General features: G+C 45.9%; 1 protein-coding gene across 2 annotated transcripts in view; it reads left to right on the top strand.

Annotated features, from left to right (window-relative positions):
* LOC147011549 (lysine-specific demethylase 3B-like) overlaps nt 1-26,520 on the top strand; it is a 101,943-nt gene that overhangs the window by 53,810 nt on the left and 21,613 nt on the right. The window contains exons 2-4 of one of the 2 annotated variants that reach the window (XM_085857476.1): nt 21,193-21,245; nt 22,982-23,089; nt 26,163-26,311. In XM_085857476.1, coding sequence (XP_085713602.1) covers nt 21,215-21,245; nt 22,982-23,089; nt 26,163-26,311 — 288 coding nt within the window. In that variant the 5' untranslated portion in view covers nt 21,193-21,214. Of the gene's footprint in view, nt 1-21,186; nt 21,246-22,981; nt 23,090-26,162; nt 26,312-26,520 lie in introns of those variants that run through there. The other variant, XM_085857477.1, reaches the window with a different exon arrangement.

The raw sequence follows: 26,520 nt of genomic DNA, 5'->3' as shown, positions 1-26,520 counted from the left end.
CTTGCAAACTGTTGCATTGATCCTGGCGCACATGGAAATGAACAGGGTCGGGGGGGGGGGCGCAAAGCAAAATTGAACGGGGGCTGGTGAACAGGGGCAGTGGGCATGGCATGGCAAAGGTGAGCAGGTAACCAAAGCCTGCAGAACAGGGCTGCTGCAGGCAAACACAGCCGGCAGACGATCTGGCCGACACAGGCCTTGAAGCAAAACTCAGCCGGCAGATGAAGTTGGCCGGCCTTTGCCTTGCAGTGCAGGTTGGTGGAGGGAGTGCGGTGGTGCTGGCCACTCGGAAGGCGGGCTCGGACCTACCCTACGGTCTCCCTCCCAACCTATCGCTTTTGCCTGTCACTGTACCTACCCACTCCCTCAATTTGTCCAAAACCAATTTTGCCCCAATTAATTAAAAAAAAATCCTTTTCTCCCACTATAATTCGTCCCCTAACCCCTTTATCGTCCTTGTTCGGCTAACCTATCCTCTACTATCCTACTCCCAACCCCTACGTTCCCTTCCCGGAGGGGAATAAGGGGGAGCTAGCGTCCTGTGTCGAGGCCCAACGAAGCCTCAGGATGGCCTCCCCAGACTTCAGCGATCGATAACACAAAGTGGGTCCAGCGGCCCACAACGAGAGCGAGGGGATGGATGGTGCGGAGGGGTACACTTCCTATCTACCCTAACCATTTAACTGTTAAACTACCCCGGGGCTTTCAACAAGCGCCTCTCGTTTAAGCTATTGGTTCTAAAAACCCAGATTCCCGGCGCCTGTGTTCGTGTCCTCACAATTTCGGGGCTTCCCCCGGGGAAGCTTCGGGGCTTCGGGGCCTAAACTTTGTCCGTCCGCGGGATCGGCAAATCCACCGCGTGCGTTTCCGGACCGGGACTTCACTCTCGCAAGCGAGCACGTGGTGGTCTCGTGCGTTGCACAGCACGAACCGCGTGCTCACTGCTGGGCGAACCCGGCACGGTCCCCGAAACAACTACAGCCGCTACTCGGCTTTCTCTCCTCTGTCGCCGTCGTCGTCGCCATTCAACCCACGCACACCTGCGTGTTACGACGCACACAGTCCACTCCATCACATTCACACGGGGAGACGCGGCTGCGTGCTCCCGCATGCCAACCGACATCTCCCTCTCATACCGCTCTCTCACACACACGGTCTCCCTGGCACACAGCGACCTTGCACACGGCCGTTCACTCACGCACGGTGCCTCACCCGCACTCCGTGCCTCATCCACACACGCGGGGGCACTCACCCGCGGTACCTCACTCATACACACGGCGACACTCACACACGCGGTCTCTTCCATACACGGTGCCTCACCCACACACGCGGGGGCACTAACCCGCGGTGCCTCACTCGCACTCCGTGCCTCATCCACACACGCGGGGGCACTCAACCGCGGTGCCTCATTCACACACACGGCGACACTCACACACGGTGCCTCTTCCACACACGGCGTGCTGGGAAGCACGCACTCTGGCACCATCGCCACCACACCACTCACACACGGGGTCGCTTCCACACACGGGGACGCACTCACACCTTGCACCACACACACAGGGACAACCACACTGGGGATTCGTGTCCCCACAAGGGTCTCCGGGGCCTCTACACCCCCCAAGCTCTCCGTGCACCCGTCCACAGCACCCGTCCCCTCAACCTCGCAAAGCACGACCGAACTCACCTGGTCGTGACTCGCCTCAAGGGGGAATACTCCCTCCCCTCGTTCCTGGAGGAGGCCATCCAGGTGCTCGCACTGGGTCTCTACCCAGTCCGCCAGCTCACCCCAATATCCTCCACTACCTCCGTGTGTGTGTGTGCGTCACTTACCCCGTCTTCCTCGTGTAGTCTTTCCTCTATTTTTTCTATCTCCCGTGTCTCTGCCAACTCTTCACCCTTTACCTCCCTTGTCTCCACTATTATTTCCTTTGTCACGGCCTTCATGCCCGCCTGCAGGCATCGGCCCATGTTCTGCGTCTCACCCCGTAGCTCTTTCATTTCTTCCTTCATGTTTGCTTCCATTCCGTTTATTTGCTGTGTATTCGCATCCATCGTCGTTTTCACTTCATTCATTTGCTTGTTCATTTCGTTTTTCATTTCATTTGTATTTGTATCCATCTTTTTGTTCATTTGTTGTGTATTCGCATCCATCTTTTCGATCATTTTCGCATTCATCTTTTCGTTCATTGCCGCCAGCATGGCGCATAGCTGGGCCATGTTGGATGCACTCAGCTGAGCCGTTTCGGCAAGGGTTGGGGAAGGGTTTTGGTGGAGAGGGGGGGGGAGGTGTCATACACCGCGGCCGCTGCCGCACCCACCTCGGGCCCTGGGTTCAGTTGGGCGAGTCCGTGTTCCTGCGCAATCAACATTTCCTGCTCGGGGATTCCATCCTGAGCCATGGATTCTGCACATTCTACATCCATTTCTAATACCCCCGGCTCCCGCTCGCCTTGAGACGCCATCTTGCTTCTCGTGAAGGGTTAATTTGCTCGCTCGTAATTTGGAGGGAATCGGGGGTCGCTTCTCTCACCCCTGGACCGATTCCCGTGAATTTAGCCGGAGACAGGAGAGCCCGTTTTCCTGTTCTCCGATACCAGTGCTGCGAGGAGGGCGATGAATTTGTATCCCACTCCTGACACCAGTGTTGCGGATTTCGCGCCCGCCGGCGTGCGAACGGCCACGTAACTCGAATCGCGGCACGTCGCCAACCGGACGGACAATCCAGTCGTGACCCTCTCGGACTAACGCCGGGAACCAGTCACGGGTGGACCTTTTGGTCTCACCGCGATCGAGCCAATCAGCCCCCGCGTGGGATAGGGTTGCTCGCCAAATTCGACCTACCTAAGTACCCACGCGGAGGGTAGACCGGGCGATCGCACCTCGCCGCAGGTCGACTTCGGACACGGGCCACTTAAGCGACCCGTTCCGTACTATCAGAATAACCGAGCGGTGTTATCGTCGACCTCGACGGTTCGATTAATTATCGGGCGTATTCAGCCCACTACCAACCCTTTACGTGAAGCAAGATGAGGGTTCAATGGGGGAAAAGACGAAGCGAAGCGGGAGAACAGTTCAACAATAAAGCACATTTATTCGCGGCACACGGGAAGCACACAAATACAATTCCACCAAATGCACACAAAAAAAAGAAAACACAATTCCATTTACACAAAAAGCAAATATAAAAGTGAGAACACAGTGCAGAGCTAATACCGACTACCGAGCACACGGCAACACTTATACAATTCTACTTCACAGACGGCGCCGACAACACATACCCAAAACCAAGGAAAAGAAACACCCTCAAGGATGAGGCAGGCCTGAGGCCGAGACCGGGTCGCGCCTACCCGTCTGGTGATGAGACGCGGAGCGGCGATGGCGCCGCACTCCGCGGGCCTCGCGGACAGTGTCAGGCAGGGGGTGGGAAAAGGGGCCCCCTTGGTCGCACTATCTCAGCGCGGGGGGAAACAGGAGGGGGTTGCTGATGCTCGGGGTATAGAGGATCTTTATTATCCCTGGTGTGCGTCTCCACCTCGGCCAGGTCGCGCTGCCGGCCTCCCTCGGGCGTGCAGCTCCTGGCACCGACGCGAGCACCCCCTCGTCTGCCTTCGCCGCGGCCGCCTCTCCGCCTCTCCGCCTCTGGACTCTCCACCCTGGACTCTTCTTTGGGCTCTCCTCGTTCGACTCTCTTCAGCTTCTCCAGCTACTGCAGGTTTCAGGCTCCAGACTTCCACACTCTTCTCTGACTCTTTCTCCCTCCGACTCCTTCTTGTTCTGCTGACTGACGAACACCGTCCTTTTATCCCCCCGTAGCTTCGCCTTTGACCCCCTCCCTTTGACCTTTCACCTCGCTCCCCATTGGCCCGAGAAAAAGTGGGCGTGAAGGCTTTTTGATCCACAAATTTGCATATATCGATCGTTCTGGAGGCGGGGCCAAATCGCCCCTCGCTCACCGATTGGACGGCAAAGGGTGGGCGTGTGTCGTTTTTGATCCGTTTTTGAAGCACAAAATCCGTGATTTTGTACACGCTGTTCGACGCGCGCTCTGCACGAATCCAACACCGGTACCCACAGCGGGGCAAGAACGGTGGCGATGCTACGGTTGCGGGGTGTGACGTGAAGGTCGTGGCGGTTGTGGTGAAGCGGTGGTTGTGGTCGGTGGTTGATGTGGTTGTGATCATGGCGGTTGGTCCAAAATAAAGATAGTAAAAGAAAAACGGCTATCCTGAAGAGTCGCAGCTCGCATAAATGACATGTATTCCCACTAGACAACGGGTTTGGGCCTAACTACACATGCACTTACCGAGATACCTCACCTAAGGGACCTGAATGGTGGTTTGCGAATTTGGTAACCACAACAATATATATATATATATATATATATATATATATATATATATATATATATATATATATATATATATATATATATATATATATATATATATATATATATATATATATATATATATGTATGTATTGTTATGGATCTGGAAACCATATGCATTGAACATACAGATGTCGTTAAGTATGTGTTAAGTTAAGTTAGGGTTAGATGTTAATGAGACGATCATTCGCCGTTGGAACATAATCAACTGAGAGACAATAATTACTCTGTTGTGTGTGAAAACAAGAAATAGTTCCCTCCACCACCAAAGGTCAAGAGGTTATGTTTTCACCCCTCCTTGTATGTTTGTTACCGCAGGTGAAGGAGGTTATATTTTCACCCCTTTCTTCTGCACAGATAACTTTTTTTTTCACCCCTTTTTGTACAGATAACTCGAGAACGGAAGAAGCTTCCAATGTCAAATTACACCACATGATTCAGGAGGTTGGTGGTTAGCGCTGATTAGGTTTTGGTCAAAATCGGTCAAAGGTCAAGGTCACAGTGAGGTCAAACATCCAAAACATTTGATTTTTGATGGTTTGGTACAGAATCATCGTAGAAACTTCTGGTTTGTGTCGCTGCCTTCTCAAGAGACAGGTTTTATTAGACAAGGTCAGAGGTCAAGTTGACTATTTCGTAAGTACCAGTCTATGACTGCTTGTTTTTTTGTTTGTTTGTTTGTAGGCACGATAACTCGAGAACGGAAGAAGCTACCAGTGTCAAATTACACCGCATGATTCAGGAGGGTGATGGCTAGTGCTGATTAGATTTTGCTCAAAATCGGTCAAAGGTCAAGGTCACGGTGAGGTCAAATATTCGATTTTTGATGGTTTGGTACAGATAACTCAAGAACGGAAGAAGCTTCCAATGTCAAATTACACCACGTGATTCAGGAGGCTGATGGCTCATGCTCATTAGATTTTGGTCAAAATCGGTCAAAGGTCAAGGTCACAGTGAGGTCAAACATCCAAAAAATAATAACTCGAGAACGGAAGAAGCTTCCGATGTCAAATTACACCACATGATTCAGGAGGGTGATGGCTAGTGCTGATTCGATTTTGGTCAAAATCGGTCAAAGGTCAAGGTCACAGTGAGGTCAAACATCCAAAACATTCGATTTTTGATGGTTTGGTACAGAATCATCGTAGAAACTTCTGGTTTGCGTCGCTACCTTCTCAAGAGACAGCTTTTATTAGACAAGGTCAGAGGTCAAGTTGACGATTTCGTAAGTACCAGTCTATGACTGCTTGTTACTTACGTTAATCTAAAGATTTCGTAAGTATATTGATGACTTCCCTTTCTGTTTGTTTGTTTGTTTGTTTGTAGGCAGGATAACTCGAGAACGGAAGAAGCTACCAATGTCAAATTACACCACATGATTCAGGAGGGTGATGGCTAGTGCTGATTAGATTTTGGTCAAAATCGGTCAAAGGTCAAGGTCACAGTGAGGTCAAACATCCAAAAAATGATAACTCGAGAACGGAAGAAGCTCCCAATGTCAAATTACACCACGTGATTCAGCAGGGTGATGGCTATCGCTGATTAGATTTTGGTCAAAGGTCAAGGTCACAGTGAGGTCAAACATCCAAAACATTAGATTTTTGATGGTTTGGTACAAATCATCGTAGAAACTTCTGGTTTGCGTCGCTGCCTTCTCTCGAGACAGCTTTTATTCGACAAGGTCAGAGGTCAAGTTGACGATTTCGTAAGTACCAGTCTATGACTGCTTGTTTGTTTGTAGGCACGATAACTCGAACGGAAGAAGCTGCCAATGTCAAATTACACCACGTGATTCTGGAGGGTGATGGCTTGTGCTGATTGGATTTTGGTAAAAATCGGTCAAAGGTCAAGGTCACAGTGAGGTGAAACATAATTCCGTAAATTCATGTGGAGAAATGGAGTATTTTTGCTTCGCTCGACGTTACGAGTTCGTTTAAACTTCGATTTTAATTTTGTCTTCGGTTTTTGCGATCGCTTCAGACGCTTTAAACTCGGTTGTCGAAATTCTGGTAAAAATTGGATGTTTTGGAGACGTTTTAAGATTGTATAAAAAATATTTCACTCGACGCGTCACGGGTCGTCCCATGATGCAGTGCGCTCGAGCAGACGCGTCGTTGAGTTACATTAAGGTATAATTGCGTGGAGAAAGGGAGATTTTTGCTTCGGTCGACGTTACGATTTTTGATGGTTTGATACAGAATCATCGTAGAAACTTCTGGTTTGCGTCGCGACCTTCTCGAGAGACAGCTTTTATTAGACAAGGTCAGAGGTCAAGTTGACGATTTCGTAAGTACCAGTCTATGACTGCTTGTTTGTGTGTTTGTTACTTACGAAATCCAAAGTTTTCGTAAGTATATTGATCACTTCTGTTTCTGTTTGTTTGTTACTTGCGAAATCTAAAGATTTCGTCAGTATATTGATGACTTCCGTTTCTGTTTGTTTGTTTGTTTGTTTGTTTCTTTGTAGGCACGATAACTCAAACGTAAGAAGCGACCAATGTCAAATTACACCACGTGATTCAGGAGGGTGATGGCTAGTGCTGATGAGATTTTGGTCAAAATCGGTCAAAGGTCAAGGTTACAGTGAGGTCACATATTCGATTTTTGATGGTTTGGTACAGATAACTCGAGAACGGAAGAAGCTACCAATGTCAAATTACACCACGTGATTCAGTAGGGTGCTGGCTGGTGCTGATTACATTTTGGTCAAAATCCGTCTATGGTCAAGGTCACAGTGAGGTCAAACATCCAAAACATTCGATTTTTGATGGTTTGGTACAGAATCATCGTAGAAACTTCTGGTTTGCGTCGCGACCTTCTCGAGAGACAGCTTTTATTGGACAAGGTCAGAGGTCAAATTGACGATTTCGGAAGTACCAGTCTATGACTGCTTAGATTTCGTAAGTCTATTGATGACTTCCGTCCTCTGTTTGTGTGTATGTTTGTGTGTTTGTAGGCACGATAACTCGAGAACGGAAGAAGCTGCCAATGTCAAATTACACCACGTGATTCTGGAGGGTGATGGCTTGTGCTGATTACGTTTTGGTCAAAATCGGTCAAAGGTCAAGGTCACAGTGAGGTCAAACATCCAAAACATTCCACTTTTGATGGTTTGGTACAGAATTATCGTAGAAACTTCTGGTTTGCGTCGTTACCTTCTCTCGAGACAGCTTTTATTAGACAAGGTCAGAGGTCAAGTTGACGATTTCATAAGTACCAGTCTATGACTGCTTGTTTGTTTGTTTGTAGGCATGATGACTCGAGAACGGAAGAAGCTACCAATGTCAAATTACACCACGTGATTCAGGAGGGTGATGGCTCGTGCTCTTTAGATTTTGGTCAAAATCGGTCAAAGGTCAAGGTAATAGTGAGGTCAAACATCCCAAAAAAAGTTATAACACGAGAACAGAAGAAGCTCCCAATGTCAAATTGGGCCACGTGATTCAGAAGGGTGATGGCTTGCGCTGATTATATTTTGGTCAAAATCGGTCAAAGGTCAAGGTCACAGTGAGGTGGAACATTCGCTTTATGATGGTTTGGTACAGAATCATCGTAGAAACTTCTGGTTTGCATCGCTACCTTCTCTGGAGACAGCTTTTATTAGACAAGGTCAGAGGTCAAGTTGACGATTTCGTAAGTATCAGTCTATGACTGCTTGTTTGTGTGTTTGTTTGTTTGTAGGCACGATAACTCGAGAACGGAAGAACCTACCAATGTCAAATTACACCACGTGATTCAGGAATGTGATGGCTCGCGCTGATTAGATTTTGGTCAAAATCGGTCAAAGGTCAAGGTCATATTGAGATCAAACATAATTCCGTAAATTCATGTGGAGAAATGGAGTATTTTTGTCTTCGGTTTTTTGCGATCGCTTTGGACGCTTAAAACTCGGTTGTCGAAATTCTGGTAAAAATCGGATGTTTTGGAAACGTTTTAAGATTGTATTAAAAATATTTCACTCAACGTGTCACGGGTCGTCACGTGATGCAGTGCGCTCGAGCAAACGCGTCGTGAGTCACGTAAAGGTTTTCCGTGTGCGCGCTGACGGTGTTTTCGATAAAGATGGTGTTTAAAAGTCATTTTGTTATCCCAATAAAAGTTATCGTCGCATGCCTGACTCGCTGAGCCGTCGGATTATGTAAAGATTGTTGGTGGATGGCCGGATATTACGGTTTTGTGACTTTGATAAAATAATTGCGTGGAGAAATGGAGATTTTTGCTTCGTTCGACGTTACGATTTTTGATGGTTTGGTACAGAATCATCGTAGAAACTTCTGGTTTGCATCGCTCCCTTCTCTGGAGACGGCTTTTATTCGACAAGGTCAGAGGTCAAGTTGACGATTTCGTAAGTATCAGTCGATGGCTTCTTGTTTGTTTGTAGGCACGATAACTCGAGAACGGAAGAAGCGACTCATGTCAAATTACACCACGTGATTCAGGAGGGTGGTGGTTAGCGCTGATTAGATTTTGGTCAAAGGTCAAGGTCACAGTGAGGTCAAACATCCAAAACATTAGATTTTTTGATGGTTTGGTACAGAATCATCGTAGAAACTTCTGGTTTGCGTCGCCACCTCCTCTCGAGACAGCTTTTATTAGACAAGGTCAGAGGTCAAGTTGACGATTTCGGAAGTACCAGTCTATGACTGCTTAGATTTCGTAAGTCTATTGATGACTTCCGTCCTCTGTTTGTGTGTATGTTTGTTTGTGTGTTTGTAGGCACGATAACTCGAGAACGGAAGAAGCTACCAATGTCAAATTACACCACGTGATTCACGAGTGTGATGGCTTGCGCTGATTACGTTTTGGTCAAAATCGGTCAAAGGTCAAGGTCACAGTGAGGTCAAACATCCAAAACATTCCACTTTTGATGGTTTGGTACAGAATTATCGTAGAAACTTCTGGTTTGCGTCGTTACCTTCTCTCGAGACAGCTTTTATTAGACAAGGTCAGAGGTCAAGTTGACGATTTCGTAAGTACCAGTCTATGACTGCTTGTTTGTTTGTTTGTCGGCACGATAACTTGAGAACGGAAGAAGCTACCAATGTCAAATTACACCACGTGATTCAGGAGGGTGATGGCTCGTGCTGTTTAGATTTTGGTCAAAATCGGTCAAAGGTCAAGGTCATAGTGAGGTCAAACATCCAAAAAAAAGTTATAACACGAGAACGGAAGAAGCTACCAATGTCAAATTCGACCACGTGATTCAGAAGGGTGATGGCTTGCGCTGATTATATTTTGGTCAAAATCAGTCAAAGGTCAAGGTCACAGTGAGGTGGAACATTCGATTTATGATGGTTTGGTACAGATTCATTGTAGAAACTTCTGGTTTGCATCGCTACCTTCTCTGGAGACAGCTTTTATTTGACAAGGTCAGAGGTCAAGTTGACGATTTCGTAAGTATCAGTCTATGACTGCTTGTTTGTGTGTTTGTTTGTTTGTTTGTCGGCACGATAACTCGAGAACGGAAGAAGCTACCAATGTCAAATTACACCACGTGATTCAGGAAGGTGATGGCTCGCGCTGATTAGATTTTGGTCAAAATCGGTCAAAGGTCATAGTGAGATCAAACATAATTCCGTAAATTCATGTGGAGAAATGGAGTATTTTTGTCTTCGGTTTTTGCGATCGCTTTGGACGCTTAAAACTCGGTTGTCAAAATTCTGGTAAAAATCGGATGTTTTGGAAACGTTTTAAGATTATATGAAAAATATTTCACTCGACGCGTCACGGGTCGTCACGTGATGCAGTGCGCTCGAGCAAACGCGTCGTGAGTCACGTAAAGGGTTTCCGTGTGCGCGCTGACGGTGTTTTCGATAAAGATGGTGTTTAAAAGTCATTTTGTTATCCCAATAAAGGTTATCGTCGCATGCCTGACTCGCTGAGCCGTCGGATTATGCAAAGATTGTTGGTGAATGGCTGGATATTACAGTTTTGTGACTTTGATAAAATAATTGCGTGGAGAAATGGAGATTTTTGCTTCGGTCGACGTTACGATTTTTGATGGTTTGGTACAGAATCATCGTAGAAACTTCTGGTTTGCATCGCTCCCTTCTCTGGAGACAGCTTTTATTCGACAAGGTCAGAGGTCAAGTTGACGATTTCGTATCAGTCTACGACTGCTTGTTTGTGTGTTTGTTTGTTTGTTTGTAGGCACGATAACTCGAACGGAAGTAGCTACCAATGTCAAATTTCACCACGTGATTCAGCAGGGTGATGGCTCGCGCTGATTAGATTTTAGTCAAAATCAGTCAAAGGTCAAGGTCATAGTGAGATCAAACATAATTCCATAAATTCATGTGTAGAAATGGAGTATTTTTGCTTTGCTCGACATTACGAGTTCGTTTTAACTTCGATTTTAATTTTGTCTTCGGTTTTTGCGATCGCTTAGGACGCTTAAAACTCGATTGTCAAAATTCTAGTAAAAATCGGATGTTTTGGAGATGTTTTAAGATTGTATAAAAAATATTTCACTCGACGCGTCACGGGTCGTCACGTGATGCAGTGCGCTCGAGCAGACGCGTCGTTATGTCACGTAAAGGTTTTCCGTGTACGCGCTGACGGTGTTTTCGATAAAGATGGTGTTTAAAAGTAATTTTTTATCCCAATAAAGGTTATTGTCGCATGCCTGACTCGCTGAGCCGTCGGATTATGTAGAGATTGTTGGTGGATGGCCGAATATTACGGTTTTGTGACTTTGATAAAATAATATTAAATAATTGCGTGGAGAAATGGAGATTTTTGCTTCGCTCGACGTTACGAGTTCGTTTTAACTTCAATTTTAATTTTGTCTTCGGTTTTTGCGATCGCTTTGGACGCTTAAAACTCGGTTGTCAAAATTCTGATAAAAATCGGATGTTTTGGAGACGTTTTAAGATTGTATAAAAAATATTTCACTAGACGCGTCACGGGTCGTCACGTGATGCAGTGCGCTCGAGCAGACGCGTCGTTGAGCCACGTAAAGGTTTTCCGTGTGCGCGCTGACGGTGTTTTCGATAAGGATGGTGTTTAAAAGTCATTTTTTATCCCAATAAAGGTTATCGTCGCATGCCTGACTCGCTAAGCCGTCGGATTATGTAAAGATTGTTGGTGGATGTCCGAATATTATGGTTTTGTGACTTTGATAAAATAATTGCGTGGAGAAATGGAGATTTTTGCTTCGGTCGACGTTACGATTTTTGATGGTTTGGTATAGAATCATCGTAGAAACTTCTGCTTTGCGTCGCTACCTTCTCTGGAGACAGCTTTTATTAGACAAGGTCAGAGGTCAAGTTGACGATTTCGTAAGTACCAGTCTATGACTGCTTGTTTGTTTGTCTGTCTGCAAGACATCTCAAATAGTTGTGGACGGATTCAGATGAAACTTGGTGGACACGGGTCTGTGATAAGGAAGAATTGGTTCAATTTTGGTGAAGATCCATATCCGATAATTTTTTAAGTGATTCTTCACCATTGAGAGATGGGGCTCAACCAATATATTGCATGATATCCCAAAAAGTTGTGGATGGATTCAGATGAAATTTTGTGGACAGGTTCGGTGTGTGACAAGGACAAACTGATTAGATTTTGGCGAAGATCCAAATCTGGATCTGGATACGATGATTATTTAATTTCTAAAGTGATTCTTCACCATTGAGAGATTTGGCCAAAAATAAAATAGTATTGTCGACCTTGATATTTCAAAAATGTATTCGGCCCGATTATGTTCTCGTGGATCAGTCATTACCTGGCGGACGTATGCACTCTACCGAGTTCCCTACTTGTCTCATAATATGCTCATTGACTGTTGTTACTTCAATTATCATTGGAGTCAGCTTATTGGACACAGCTACAGCAACTCCTTGGGCATGGTAACCATCAGAGCAACCAGACCAATAGTAGGTGTAACCACCCGCCATGATCGTGCTGCAATCCGGTCTCCGAACCTCAGAGAGTGCTGCAATACCGATGTTCAAGTGCTTGAGCTCACATGATAACAGACAGGTGATCATCCTCTCTTGGTGGTAGGACATTCCTGGCACCCATCCGAAGGGACCACATCAGGTTAACACAAGGAGACCGCTGTCTGGTGGACGACACCTCAGCACCACCCTGACACACATTACCACAATCTGACCTGGGAAGGTTTCCCCATGGTTTTCCTCTTATCATCAAAGAGTGGGGGTCCTGAAGGCTTATCCCCAATCCCGTCATCTGGTGAGCTGCCCTGTGAAGGGCAGCTGCACAGGAGGTACTTCCATGGAGTGAGTTTTTTCAATTTTATTTTCGCTTGTCTATGTTTTGCGAAGTGAAGGGTTTTACAGTGGCCGGAGTGCAAATCCTGTCACCAACCTCCTAAAAAATGTAACCCAGCTACAGGAGGACGTCCACAGACAGTTGGGCACTAGATATGGATGGCCGTTGGCTCACAAGGAACTCCTCCGCCCTTTGATGTGATAATTCCTCCACTCGTGAAAGTAACCTTATCAATGTCTAACTGTCTTCATAAAACCTTTTACGAATCACAACAAAATCATTCGCAACTTTTTCCGCTGGAGCTATTTCCGATGTAGCTATCATGGAGATCCCGAATGTTTTTACGAACACTCGGCTTGTTCAGCACTGGTTTCAACTGACCCAGTGAGAGCAATCCATGACTACTAAAAAAAACTTAATGCTATTATCCAGGACTTCTACAACTCTGTTAAACCATGCATTAAAACTGTTTACAGATAACTTAAACTTGGTGCACATTTTGTAAACAAAATTAGAGACAGAATGCAAAATGGAAGACCTAATATAGCTCAAAGGTTGAGTTACTGGTTCCCTATATTTATTTGGTTCCCATTTTCATCAGATCCCTAATTTCACTCTTACTAATTATATTTAAAATCCCCAGAAACTACGTGTCCACAAGGACCATATAAAAAAGGGGAAGATGAACATGCAGTCAGTTTCCAAAATGTCCTTTACTATATCTATACTTGGAGTTTTAACAATTTTACCATAATTAAATAAAGATTGTCCAATGGTCTTAGTGAAATAAACCTTCAATGGGGTTCACTCCCTAACTTTATTTGTTAATAAACTCTAAACTCGTATCCTTAAAAATAGAATGAAGTCGAAGCCAATCTACCTGCTTGATGAAAAATCATAAATTAAGAATTCGTGGATCCTATAAACTTTGGGAGGAGATTTTTTTTTTTAAATCAGAACCCTGACAACAAAAATCTTCAACCAAAAACGGTCACATGTTATATGAACCTGCTAAACTCCAGAGAATATTATATAAGAGTTTTGGAACATGATCTCAGAAGAACATAAAAATCATTAAAAACCGTTCCTTCATAAAAACCTTAGTTTGTCAATGATCTCTGAAATTTCCATTTTTGGAGCTGTTCGACCCCGGCTACAACGTACATGACCTCTGGGTCTCCTTCTGATTGGATTACCAAAACACACACACACACACACACACACACACACACACACACACACACACACACACACACACATCCCCACACTTTTTGAAGAAAAAATAAACGGGGGGGGGGATTTGTAATATTTTATATTTTTATTATCCCCCGCCACGTGGCGGAAGGGGGATATTGTTGTCACCCGGGTCGTCCGTTCGGCTGTCCGGCCGTCCGTCCGGCTGGCTGGCTGGGCGTCAACATTTATAGCTGTGAGTGCTATAACTCATAAACTGTTCGTCATATGGATTTGAAATTTGGGTCACACATGTACCACCTGAAAAGGAAGAACCCTATTGATTTTGTGGTGTAGCGGGCCTGCGGGGGCAGGGCATGATGTGGGGGAGCGTGGTGGAGGAGTGGTCGGCGTGATCACGTGCGTGCACAGGATATAGGAGTGCGCGCCGCCTGAGGCGTCGTAGTGGTTGCTGTAGCCGTTGTGGCTTTTAGAGTGCATCGAGTACGTAATAAAGGGGAGTTACGGGCAACGTACGCTCACGCTCTCGCTTGTGCAATAAAGCAGGGTTGAACTGTTCCCCCGCTCGTGTCTGCCTTGGAGCACCACTACCACGACACTACAGTTTGGCGACGAGGCTGTTTGGATTGGCGTGTGCAGGGTGGTTGGGTTCGGATCGGCAGCGAGTAACTCGGCGCACCCCGCGCGGTTCGAGGTCCCGGAGGAGCGCATCGCAGGTTCGCACGCCGCACGCACAGACTCCGGAGCCAGGCGTCTCACCAGCACGGCCAGCTCGAGCATGACAGAAGGTCGGGGCACGGGCGTGTGCCCGTCTTCGTGGGAGATGACTTCGAGTTGTTTTCTGAACAATTGGGCTGCTATTTCCACGCGAATGATGTGGATGATGAAGGCAAACGCAAGTCGATCTTGCTCGCCTCGCTGTCAACGGAGCACTACCGGCTGCTGAGTAATTTGGTAGCTCCACATAAGCCCAGTGATGACGGGCTATCGTTTCAGGATATCGTGGAGAAGATGAAGACCCACATGGCGCCAGAGAAGTCATTGCAGCTCGCTCAGTACCAGTTCGATCACCTCGCGAAGGGTGCGGAGGAGCGCGTTGCAGATTTCGTGGCACGGGTGAATCATTCGGCTGTGGCTTGCAAGTTTACGGCAGAGGAGCGTCCGGCGCGACTCAGAGATTTTATTTCAGGTCTGCAAGACGCGAAGATGGTGGCAGCCATTCTGTGGATGCGCGGTGTCGACGTTACATTCGACTCGGCGGTCGGGACTGCTTCGGCTGTCGAGCAGACGCTCACGGATGTCTGCGCTATCGCCGGCCAGGATGTAATGAGTAGCTCCAGCTGGGGCATGTCAGCTGATCCCGGGGTCCACGCGATGACCCAGGTGCCCCAGGTCGCGCGCGCATCTGGCGGTGTGGGCCGGGGGCGTGCGCTGCAGCGCGGCCGCACCGGGAGCGAGGTGGATTTCCAGGGGTGCTGGGGGTGTGGTGGTCCGCACCTGCGACGAGTGTGCCCGTATAAGAACACCGTGTGTTTGCATTGTCACAAGGTGGGACATTTGAAGCGTGTGTGTCGGATGGCGGGGGCCTCCGTTGAGGTCTTGGATGGCGAGGTGCGGGAGGACCCCAGTGACCTGGGAAGCGGCCTGCAGCCGGGGCATAGCGATGCCGGTGGGCCGGAGCAGGAGATGCAACCAATGTTGAGTCTGTTTTCGATTAGTCCGGAGGTGACAAGACCAATCACGGTGGAGGTCGAGGTGAATGGCGAGCCGATCGTGTTTTACGTTGACACCGGGCCTGCAGTGTCGGTCATGGGCGGGCGGGCGGCTCGTAGTCTTCGTGGTGTTCGCCTGGTCAAGACGACCTTGTCGCTGTGCACGTACACCGGTGAAGCGATTGCACCGCTTGCGGTGGCAGACGTCTCGGTGGTCTCCCGGGGTCAAAGCGCCCTACTCTCAGTGTTTGTGGTACGAGGGGAGGGGCCCGCCCTTTTGGGTCAGGACTGGTTGGCGCACCTCGAGCTGGATCTCCAGTTCGTACCTCCAGGTGCACCGGTGCTTCCTTTGAGACCCGAGGGCGAGGTTCTGGTGGCAGAAGCCGCATCGATGCAACGGGAGCGGCCGTTCATTGCTTCCTGCAACGATGATCTGCGGTTCGGGAGCAACGGGAGCCATGCCAGCCGCGATGAGCTCTCGCGCTTCGGCTGCGCTCATGATGCAATGCGCGCCTGTGTCGTTCAGGCGATTTCAACGGGGAGTTGCAGCGAGCCCGTTGCGTTCAAGAAGTTCGCGGATCGCGACTGTCGACGACGAGCAGGTCATCGCAACGTCGCGGCGACAACCGGGAGTCGGACACGTGATGTGGTTCATGGGTTGCTGTTCATTGCGTATTTGATTTTCATTGCTCAAGTGATGCAGTTTAACGTGGTTGAAATAAATTCCGACAGTTCATGTGTGAGAATATGTTGGGCTGGGATCAATCAATGGGATTTTCGTTATAATCGATGTGATGTGAAGGCTTTGGGAGCAATCATGGCAAATAAAGAGGTTTTATTGGCCTCCCGCTGCCACGGGCCACGGGTTGTTGCTTTGTCATGTGCGGGGATTTTATCGGAAGAACGCGCTGTACGAAAAAGGAGTTTGCAATTGCACAAATGATGTTCTTATTGATTTATGACGGGCCTGGGTTTGATGTGTGGTTTGTATGGAATTGCTACCGTCTAATTGCCGTGTGGGTCTCGGAGATCGACTCAGAGCCGGGGCTGGTTCGCTGTTCAGCGTTACCCCCACCTCTGGTTTCGGCAAGGTCAGACGTGCCTGGCGCCTGGGGCACAACTCTCTGTTCTCGCCCGAGGCCGTTTGGGCATACGTTGGAATCTCAGCTGATTGTAATGCGTGGGATGTTATGGGGTGGTTGGTCCACACAGCCGACGGCGCTGCTCAGCGTCCCCACCCAAGGTCAGTCGGGTTTGGCATTGGCGCCACGGCTTCCAGACAGCGGGCTTCCAGCCTCGGAATGTTTATCTGCTTCGGGTCTGGCTGGGGGAGGTGTGCCGCCTTGTCGGCCGGGGGGCGTTTGATGGTGCCGGGGGAGGTTTGCTCGGGAGGTCGCCACGACCTCGCCGGAGGGCGTGTAGGCATGAGCCGCCTGGCGGCGCTTCTGCTGCGTAGTGATGCTATGCTTCTCGCCTTGCTTCTTGATATCTGTAACGCGGTCAGGGTTTTTGTGGGTTCATTGTGCAACTCAGTCTTCGGAACCTGTCCATTGCAGCTCCACTCGCTCGCATCGACACGTTATATGGTGTGATGACCTATGCTTTTTCTTTTTGGGGCTATTATCGTTTTTGTACCTTATCTGCTTTTATATCATGGTATCCTATGCTGATTATGCTTATTATGATGATGGTCATTTAATAATCATGGTTTTAGGAGGGAGGAGTGTGATGTAGCGGGCCTGCGGGGGCAGGGCATGATGTGGGGGAGCGTGGTGGAGGAGTGGTCGGCGTGATCACGTGCGTGCACGGGATATCGGAGTGCGCGCCGCCTGAGGCGTCGTAGTGGTTGCTGTAGCCGTTGTGGCCTGGGAGCCTGTAAGTCGTATGGCTTGTAGAGTGCATCAAGTACGTAATAAAGGGGAGTTACGGGCAACGTACGCTCACGCTCTCGCTCGTGCAATAAAGCAGGGTTGAACTGTTCCCCCGCTCGTGTCTTCCTTGGAGCACCACTACCACGACTACAGATTTTGGGCGTGGCCGGATCCAAGATTGCCGACTGGGGCGGCCATCTTGAAAAAAATGTTTTTTGTAATAAATGGAAAACCGCTTATCTGATTTCAATTATTTTTCAATGGCGGTTGATTTTGGGCGTGGCCGGATCCAAAATGGCCGACTGGGCAGCCATCTTGAAAACAAGATGCCTGACAACCAGCCATCTTGACAAAAATGTTTTTTGTAATAAATGGAAAACCGCTTATCTGATTTCAATTATTTTTCAATGGTGGGGGATTCACCATCTCTGATGGTATATTTTTATATACAATGTTGAGGCTCATATAAGAGATAAAATATTTGTATAATCTGCTCTGTTCGTCTGTCCATCACACCTACTCCTAAATGGTGATGTAGTAATTCACCAAAGTTGGTAGTTCTGATCACCACATGGCAATAAGGTGCAAAAATGGTATCATTTTTGGCCCTGTCCTTTGGGACTGGGTCAAAAGGTCAAATACCAAAATAATGCAATTACGCCGATATTTTAAAGATTTTTTTCCTTTGATTAAACTTTGTATATTCAATCGACATTGTGGGACACATGAAATATATAACAATTTTTTTGTGCTTGACCTCCAGCTCATGCCACAGAGGGTGGGTACTTTGTGTCACAGGAGTCAAAATGAGGGTCTGGGGGGGGGGGGGACCCACAAAATTTGATATTGGGTCATTCTTGGTAGACCTTTTTGAAGTATTTAAACTTTGGTGTAAGTGGGAAGTGTGGGGATTTGCGATGGTGCACCATCTACTTCACTGTAGTTTGTTTTGTATTTCCAAAGTACATGTTTGAATTATCGCAAGAAAACTAATTGCGTCCATGCTGATTGCTGAACAACATAACGTACACACCAAGTGCACCTCACCGTACGCTCCTCATGTCCAACTACAAGTTGGTTTAACTCTATGTATGACGCTCAGTGGCTTGCACACACTTTCCCTGTGTTTGTCTTTGTACCATATTTACCCATTTCCCTCTACCCTGCTGCTGCATTATTGAGCTTCTGTTTTTCTCCAGCTCTCCTGTGAGCTTTGAGTTATTTTTGCAAAAGTGGTATTTGTCTCCGGGCCACTCTTCTTGTTACATCTGCCACCGAAGGTGGATGGAGGCTATGTTTTCACCCCCTATCTATTTGTCTGTTTGCTTGTCTGTCTTTGTTTCTGAGCAGGACATCTCAAAAAGTTATGGACGGAGTCAGACGAAACTTGGTGGACAGTCTGGATGTGTGACATCGACAAATTGATTTGATTTTGGTGAAAATCCGGATCCAGAGACGAGATTTATTTTTGACCTTTTTAAGTGATTCTTCACCATTGAGTGAAAGGACCAAAAACTATATACTGTATAGCACGATTTCTCAAAGTTTTGGATGGATTAGGACAAAACTAGGTGGATGAGTTGAGTAGGTGACGAGGACAAGCTGATTCGATTTTGCTTCAGGTTCGGAGACATATCTGGCCTATCAGTGAGATACATGACTTAAACTGTTTTGCCTGGAGGATATATGGGGTCTATTGAGTGCCGTTCCAGTCTTTTCGTCTTCACACTTGTGGCCAAAAGTGTTTTCTGTGAGATTATTTAATCACACGAGTGTCTTGTTGGTTCTCAGATGATGTCAAGGGGATTTTATGCCTCCGCTGGTGGTCGACGGAGGCATGTTTTTGGGTTGTCTCTCCGTCCGTATGTACATCCGTCCGTCCGTGATAATTTTCTCTGTTTTCTCTGCAACCGCTTATCAGATTGACACAAAATTTTCACCATGGTGTGACTACTAATGTAGAATGTTTTAGTGATAATTATGATGTCATAGGTCATGTGGTTTGGCAGCCATGTTGGGAAAAGGATAAACTTTGTACCTGTATATCTGAAAGCACTCCATGGAAAAAATTGAAACTTGGCACATTTCAAGTACTCCCCATGGAAAATGTGATTTTTTTTTTTTTGATTTTTTTTTGGGATGACATCATAGGTGGCTTCATTATGTATGACATAATTGCATTTGTCAAGCACTTTATCCGATCAGTATGAAAAATTTTGAGGGTCATCCAGGGCTAAATTGTTTGGGAGAAAAAAATGATGATTTCATTGTTCACGTAGTTTGGTCGCCATTTTTTTTTTACGTAAAAAGCTTCAAAAATCTTCTCTGAAACGACTGAACAGATAAAGGTGAAACTTTACAGGTATGATCGCCTATCCATGAGGAACAAAAAGTTCTCCGCCTATGATGTCATAGGTCACATGGTTTGGCAGCTATGATTTTTTTGAAGAATAAGCCTTTCAGAATCCTCCTCCCCTGAATGGCTTGACAGATTGAAGGGAAACTTCAACCACATGTTCCCCAAGCCTTGGGGATACCAGTGTATTCACAAATAATTAATAGGTCACATGGTCTGTCAGCCACATTGGATTGAATGAAAATCTTTAAAAATTGTTTTTCTTGAACCGCTTCATCAATCGACGTGAAACATCACAGTTATGATCTAGTAGTCATGGAGAATATATGTTTTAAGTTTCAATCTGATTGGACGCATGGTCTGGCAGCTAGAATTATTTAATATTTCGAATCTGGGTTCAGGGATTTAAATTGAACTTGGTTCAAATATGTTTAATGATGTCACAATGTGAGTGGAGGCATACCTGGTGATGTGATGTGAAAGAGTGCCCTTCAAGTTTTGCATTACTTCATGACCAGACTTGCTTTGTTCTGGTTAATTCTAAACATTTGCTCTTTATTACAGTAGTCATGCGAGGTTAATCTAACCATTTACAAACTACCATATTGCAGTTTGTTTTGCCCAATTTTATAATCTCTACTGAATGATCCCTTTCTTTGGCAAACAATTATTTTTTTGCTCCCAATTTGTAAATTTTTGAAATGGTGAGCATGGAGGTGAAAGATTTATCAGCGCACCTGGTTTGTGGGGAAACGACGGTGTGTGTGTGTGTGTGTGTGTGTGTGTGTGTGTGTGTGTGTGTGTGTGTGTGTGTGTGTGTGTGTGTGTGTGTGTGTGTGTGTGTGTGTGTGTGTGTGTGTGTGTGTGTGTGTGTGTGTGTGTTATATCATTAGAATCCCAACTTTATCTTCACCATCCCTCCCACACCTAACTTGCTCCTCCTCGCCTCGAGTGTTTGCATTTGAATACAACTTCACGGTTCTTTGTAAGTTCCAAAACTTATGCTATGTCGGGATTTACAGCAGGCTTTAAATGGTAGCCCATTTAGATGCCTGTATGATAAAACCAGAAAATAAGATATTTCCTTCCATCTTATTGTATTTTCAAAACCAGCATCTAGTGTCAGTATTGTCCAACATTTGCTTAGCTAATTGTGATTGAAGACAATGAGTGTCATTTTAGTATGGCGATAATTTTGTGAAAACCAGCAAAACTAATTGCTCTTGGTAGTAGTAGTAGTAGTAGTAGTAGTAGTAGTAGTAGTAGTAGTAGTGGGAGTAGTAGTAGTGGGAAGAGTCGCAATACAAAATACTTTATAATCTCTATTTCGCAAGTATTGTCAACGTGTTTATCATGTTGCAGTCCATTATTTGGTCATGTAAAAATTTATTCTGGTGTTATTCAGCAACTAACATTTCTCTCCAAATCATCTTGCTCACAGGTTTGTTTGCTGAATTGTTACGATGGATCACACCGGAGGAGGATTAACAAAAGGTACTGCTATTCATCCTTGTGGTAATGTGATGCTTGCCTTGCAGTTTGGGCCCCAAATGGCTCTGGGGCACGCGTAGGGATTTGTACGGGTCTAATTCCAAATCCCAAGTAGCACTGGAACAAAACCAACAACAGCAAGTACACTGCAAACGACAGGAAACCACCTTCAATTAACTCAAACTGCCATGTGCAGCAATGATGCACCAAACACCGTCACCCTGCAAACGACAAATAGATTTGATGCAAATGACCTTTTCGCACAAAAGGAATTTTTCTTCCCCTTGCAGCACAGCGCACACCTCGTGCCGCTTCATATCCCGCATACTGTGTCGATTTGTCACATTGTTTCCAAAAATGTCCTCGTCTTGGCATGTGATCGATCTACCTGCTCCTTTGCATTGCTAACAGATGTCAGTGATGTGGTTAAGTGTTTGTTAATGGAAGTGTGCACGCATGCGGGTGCTGAGGCGAGTGCTGTGATCTCAAGGAGGAGTTACAAGCTCCACCGAGGCCCCATTATTTTTACATGCTGGCTTGATGCCAGCTGATGAGGCGTGCATGCATGTGTCACACACGGTGAATAAATCAATTAAACCTTCGTTTGTTTGAGACGGGCTGCTCTGACTTTGCTTTACCCGTCAAACTAATCATGAGTGTTGGTTACCTACCTCGTCAAGTGTTATAAACATTCTCTCGACGGTTCATGAAACTTCCTGCTCAATTTGGCGTCACTGCAATACATCCAAACTTGTTCGAGTCTTGCCTTTCTCCCATGGCAAAATTCTGAACCCTGTGGGTTACACCTCCATAGAAAGTGTAGCCACACCATATAGTTGTCATCTGATGTGCAGTATACATATGTATTTGATTTATTCATTCGTTCATTCGCTTTTCTTTCGATGCCCATTTCACTTTCCCTCGCTCTCTACAACCTCACTCTCGCTCTCGAGTCGTATTCCCTTTAAGTAAGTAATTTTGGAGATGCCTTCCGAAGGCCTTCATTGTTCATCCAAAAGTTTTTTGTTTTCTTTTCTTTCCACTTGTACAGTGCTTCATCCAAACTGCTTTATTTATTATTTGCCTTTTTGCAACAATGTATCTCTTGTCTTTTCCCATTTTCCTTCCCATCAGAAAAAGAAATATCTTAAATTGGCACTCTTAAGAAGTGTACACATGAGTGATTGTAAGTGTGTGTAAACTAAGAGTGATTAACTCCCCGATGCCACGCGGTAAACAACCCAACCTCATGACTGGTTCTCCAACCGAAGAGCTTCCTTCCACTGGGGCCAACTCGGTACACCATTAAATGTGAAATCTGCACCTATCTGGTAATAAGATGCGAGAAGACACCTGAAACTAAGGGTTGAGGCTCTTTACATTTCCTGTGTACAGTCTATAAGACTCATGGAAGAGCTCTTCCTAAAACTGTATTACTGTATATGAAAGGCAGCACAATTTCTAGGACGTGGATTTAAATATGAACTACATACGTACCAAGTTCTAACATTTGCAACTTCATTCATGAACCCAGGACCATGGAAATAACATTAAATGTGTGCATACAGCCATCCCCTCATTTTCACACCCCCCCACACCCCCACCCCTGATGCGTATGTAATAAATGGATGGCTCGTAACAAAACGTGATGTAGATTTGATACAGTTCTAAGTTCTCAGTTTAACTTGGTATTTCTGCTTGATCTGTCTTTGTCTCTGTCTCTCCTCTCACCATCCCAGTGAATATGAAGGCGAACTCGCCTGCATCTCCTGCAGAATGTAGCGAGTCCAATATATTGGTAATTTCTGCATCACCTATTCATTTTTCCAAAAGAGAAGTGGAAGGAGGTAATGGATTTGATCTCTCTATCTCTATCTCTCTATCTCTCTATCTCTCTATCTCTCTATCTCTCTCTCTTTGTGTCATGCTGTTCAATTTCTCTTTTTAAATTTCATGACAAAGTCGCTGGAGGCATTATGTTTTCGGATTGTCAGTCCGTCTGTACGTCCGTCCATCCGTGATAGGTTTTCGTGACGTATGTGGAAGAAATTTCAGTCTTCACTCAAGGTTCTTTCAACAAGTTTAATGTGACAGAGTTGAATCATTTATGCATACATGCAGACATTCGTGGAGAAGTGTAAGAGAGTTCAATATTTATTCTGCATGCACGGAGAGAGAAGCACGCACAGTATTTGCACAGAATCTCTCTAACTCGGTGCCTCAGCTGATGTCCTTTTATACACTTAGGGAAGCAAAGGTGGGGTTTACATAGCTTGAGATGGTTGAACAAAGCAAGATACATCTGGCGATTTTAAAACAGTTAAGACTGGTCTTTTGTTTGGAGTGTGGTTGTCCGCTCTCAGGTTACCAGGCAGATAAAAGTTGTCGAGCAAGGTCAAACAAAGTACAAACAGCTCATAAAGTTTAAGAGATAAGGGTTGGGTCAAGCAATGCTCAAGGCCCCAATCCAGATAAGTCGTTGATTCAAAAAATGAAAAAGTATAGACAATTTTATTTTAGTCAAGTAGCATTGTGGCATGCTGTTTCTAATAAAAATCACTAACTTGGGGCAATTCAATTTCATCAAAGCATATATTGTTAGTAGGTACAAATGTATGTTTCAAATATGTATGTGAGATGGCAGGTGAGCTTCCATCCAAGGTGTATGTATTATGTTTTGTTTTTTTTTAACAACTACACTGCGATAACTTAAGAATGGCTGAAGGGATCAATGTCAAACTTGGTACAAGTATATATAATGATGCAAAGATGAACTGATTCGATGTTGGTCAAGAGGTCAGAGGTCTTGTCAGGTAAAAATAGGATACTTGAGACTGGCTGAAGGGATTTAAATAAATTTAAATGTACATTATGGTAGTCATGCTGGGTTAATCTAACCATTTACAAACTACCATGTTACAGTTTGTTTTTCCCATTTTTCCCACTGAAGAGCCTTTCAAGTACCAAGTTTAGTACCTTATTGATTGTTGCAGGACACGGCTACTTATCTTAACGACTTGTTCGCCATTTGTGATGGTATACAAGAAGACCTTCCACTGACTCTACATGTATGTCTTATGGTGGTGGTACTTCTTTAGTATGCAGCACAAGGCTGTGTGGTAGTATCATTGGCTGAGGGTGTGGCTGTGCTGTTGATGCTGGTTTGGGCAGGGATTTGTAATTTGTTCATGGTGCCGAACTGCCAGCGATAGCTCGCCTACTCTTCGCGAAGGACACCACCAACCAATGCTGGCAAATGGGACACCCTTTTAACTCTTAGTTTAATCACCCATTTAATCGCTCTTAGTTTGTACACTATTACAATCATTCATATGTACGTTCCTGAAGAATGCCAACAGGACACCCGTCAGCTTGTGCTGACCACCCTGATGTTGTTTGTCACCAGCCTGTTCCCTGGAAAGGATCTGCTTAGGATTTGGGTGGTACCCATATCCATGACATCTCAGTTAGATTTTCTGCAGTGACTTCCATGCTCTTGAGCCCTGCACATTCAAGGACCTCGTTGGTGATTTTTCCTGCCATCTATTTCCCAATATGAAGCAGAGTATGTCTTTGGTGGAAACGTTCCAAGGCTTTGGCATGACATCTATAGTAGGTGTCCGTGCTATTTGCTTTCTCCAACGGGATGGAGCAGAAGATGCTTGGAGTGAAATGACCGCTTCTTTGCAGCAGCTATTTCACTCCATGCATCTTGGATCTAAGCCCTAGAATCCTGAAAATCACATAAACCTCCTTTTCATAAACTTTGCTTTTAAACGCCCCAGTCTACTGATCTGGTGCAGTTCTTGGAGCTCATAGGCCTCGCAATCTGTCACGACCTGTGTTAGACGGGGTACATTGGCAAACTGGTTTTCAAGCAGGCCGATGCCTTAACATTCGCTCAAGTGCTAAGCCCATTCTGAACCGTTAAGAACTCATTACATTGTATGAGGCCATCATCCAAAGTGTCATGGAGTATGGATTATGGATCTCCACTTGTTGGCTTGTGCAAAGGTGATTGCATCCCATGTTCTGTGTGCTTGGCATATCTCGACACGAAGCTAATTCTCTTCAGTTTGCTTCTCACCCACTGCAGGCATGTTGGTGAAATCTCAGTTTTCTATTGCCTCACCTCTGGCCTCATCCCTCCATCATTCCCCAGCCTGCCTGGGTCACATTCCTTCTTCCAAAATGCCACACTGTGTTACCCTCCCAAATTCCAAGCTGTACATGCCTCCATTCCCTCATCTCATCTGTGAAACCAACTCCTTGTGTCTGTTTTCCTTTCTTCCTCGCTTCGTTTCATCAAAAAAAAATACTGCTCATCATCACCTCTTACTTTCTCTCTTCCCACCCTAGCTGTCTTATACTGTCATTGACCCCCTCCCCACCTCCAAAGCTCAATCTTTTCATTTCTGCTGCACATCCACTCGTGTGATGTTTTTGTCTCCCTGTTCTCCAACAACAGGATGGTGCAGAAGTAGTGCACTAGCTTTTGAGCTGTTTAGTCTGGGTTAAATTCCTGACCCAACAAAAAAAATGTTGCATTGGTCTTTGGCAGGCAGGGCAGTGCATAGCAAAGTGTGCCATCCTTTGGGTAGGCGTTAAGCTGGCTGGGTACCTCGTTTACTAGAAATAGTTGGGAGACGAAGAATAGGGGAGTTATCTATCGCCGGCAATCTGAACAAATGACAAATTCCTGTTCAAATCATTTTCAGTTAAGCATAAGGCCTGTCAAAACTTTAGTCAAAAACGTTTCCCAGCTGACCGAAAAAGGCCAAAATAATTTGGGTAGTAGTAGTAGTAGTAAGCAGTTAACTAGTTAATATTACAGTGATTACATCATCATCATTGATCTCCTTTTCTACTTTGAAGGTAACATTGTGTTCATCATCATATGCCGTTCTCCCTATCCCACAGGAGAATTGGTAGCTGGAGCGGCTGCCATTCCTGGGTCGAAGCTCAAAACGGCTTGGCTTAGTCGGCACATGGGTGCTGAAGACTCGAGAGATGATGCTGAGGTAACACCTGCAAAGAAGTTTTGCCTGCAAGCTGACTTGGATACCAAGGTAATTAATTCTCACATATTGGTTGTCTTATCTGCAAACACAAGACATTACTTTTAATTGGTTTATTACAGCTCGTGCGCTGTATACAATTGCACCGAGTTTGAAATGTCCCCGGTGTCTACCACATCTCCGGTGTCCCCCTCCCCCCCCCCCACGTGCCTCAAGACAGCCAATGACGGCCGTCCGGTAGATGGCAGTGCGTAACCTAG

Source organism: Eptatretus burgeri, chromosome 15, assembly GCF_056783735.1.
Source record: "Eptatretus burgeri isolate ZD-2024b chromosome 15, Ebu_testis_v1, whole genome shotgun sequence".
Taxonomy (NCBI): Eukaryota; Metazoa; Chordata; class Myxini; order Myxiniformes; family Myxinidae; genus Eptatretus; species Eptatretus burgeri.
Note: the sequence above shows the minus strand (reverse complement) of the source record. Positions and strands in the feature narration are given on the sequence as shown.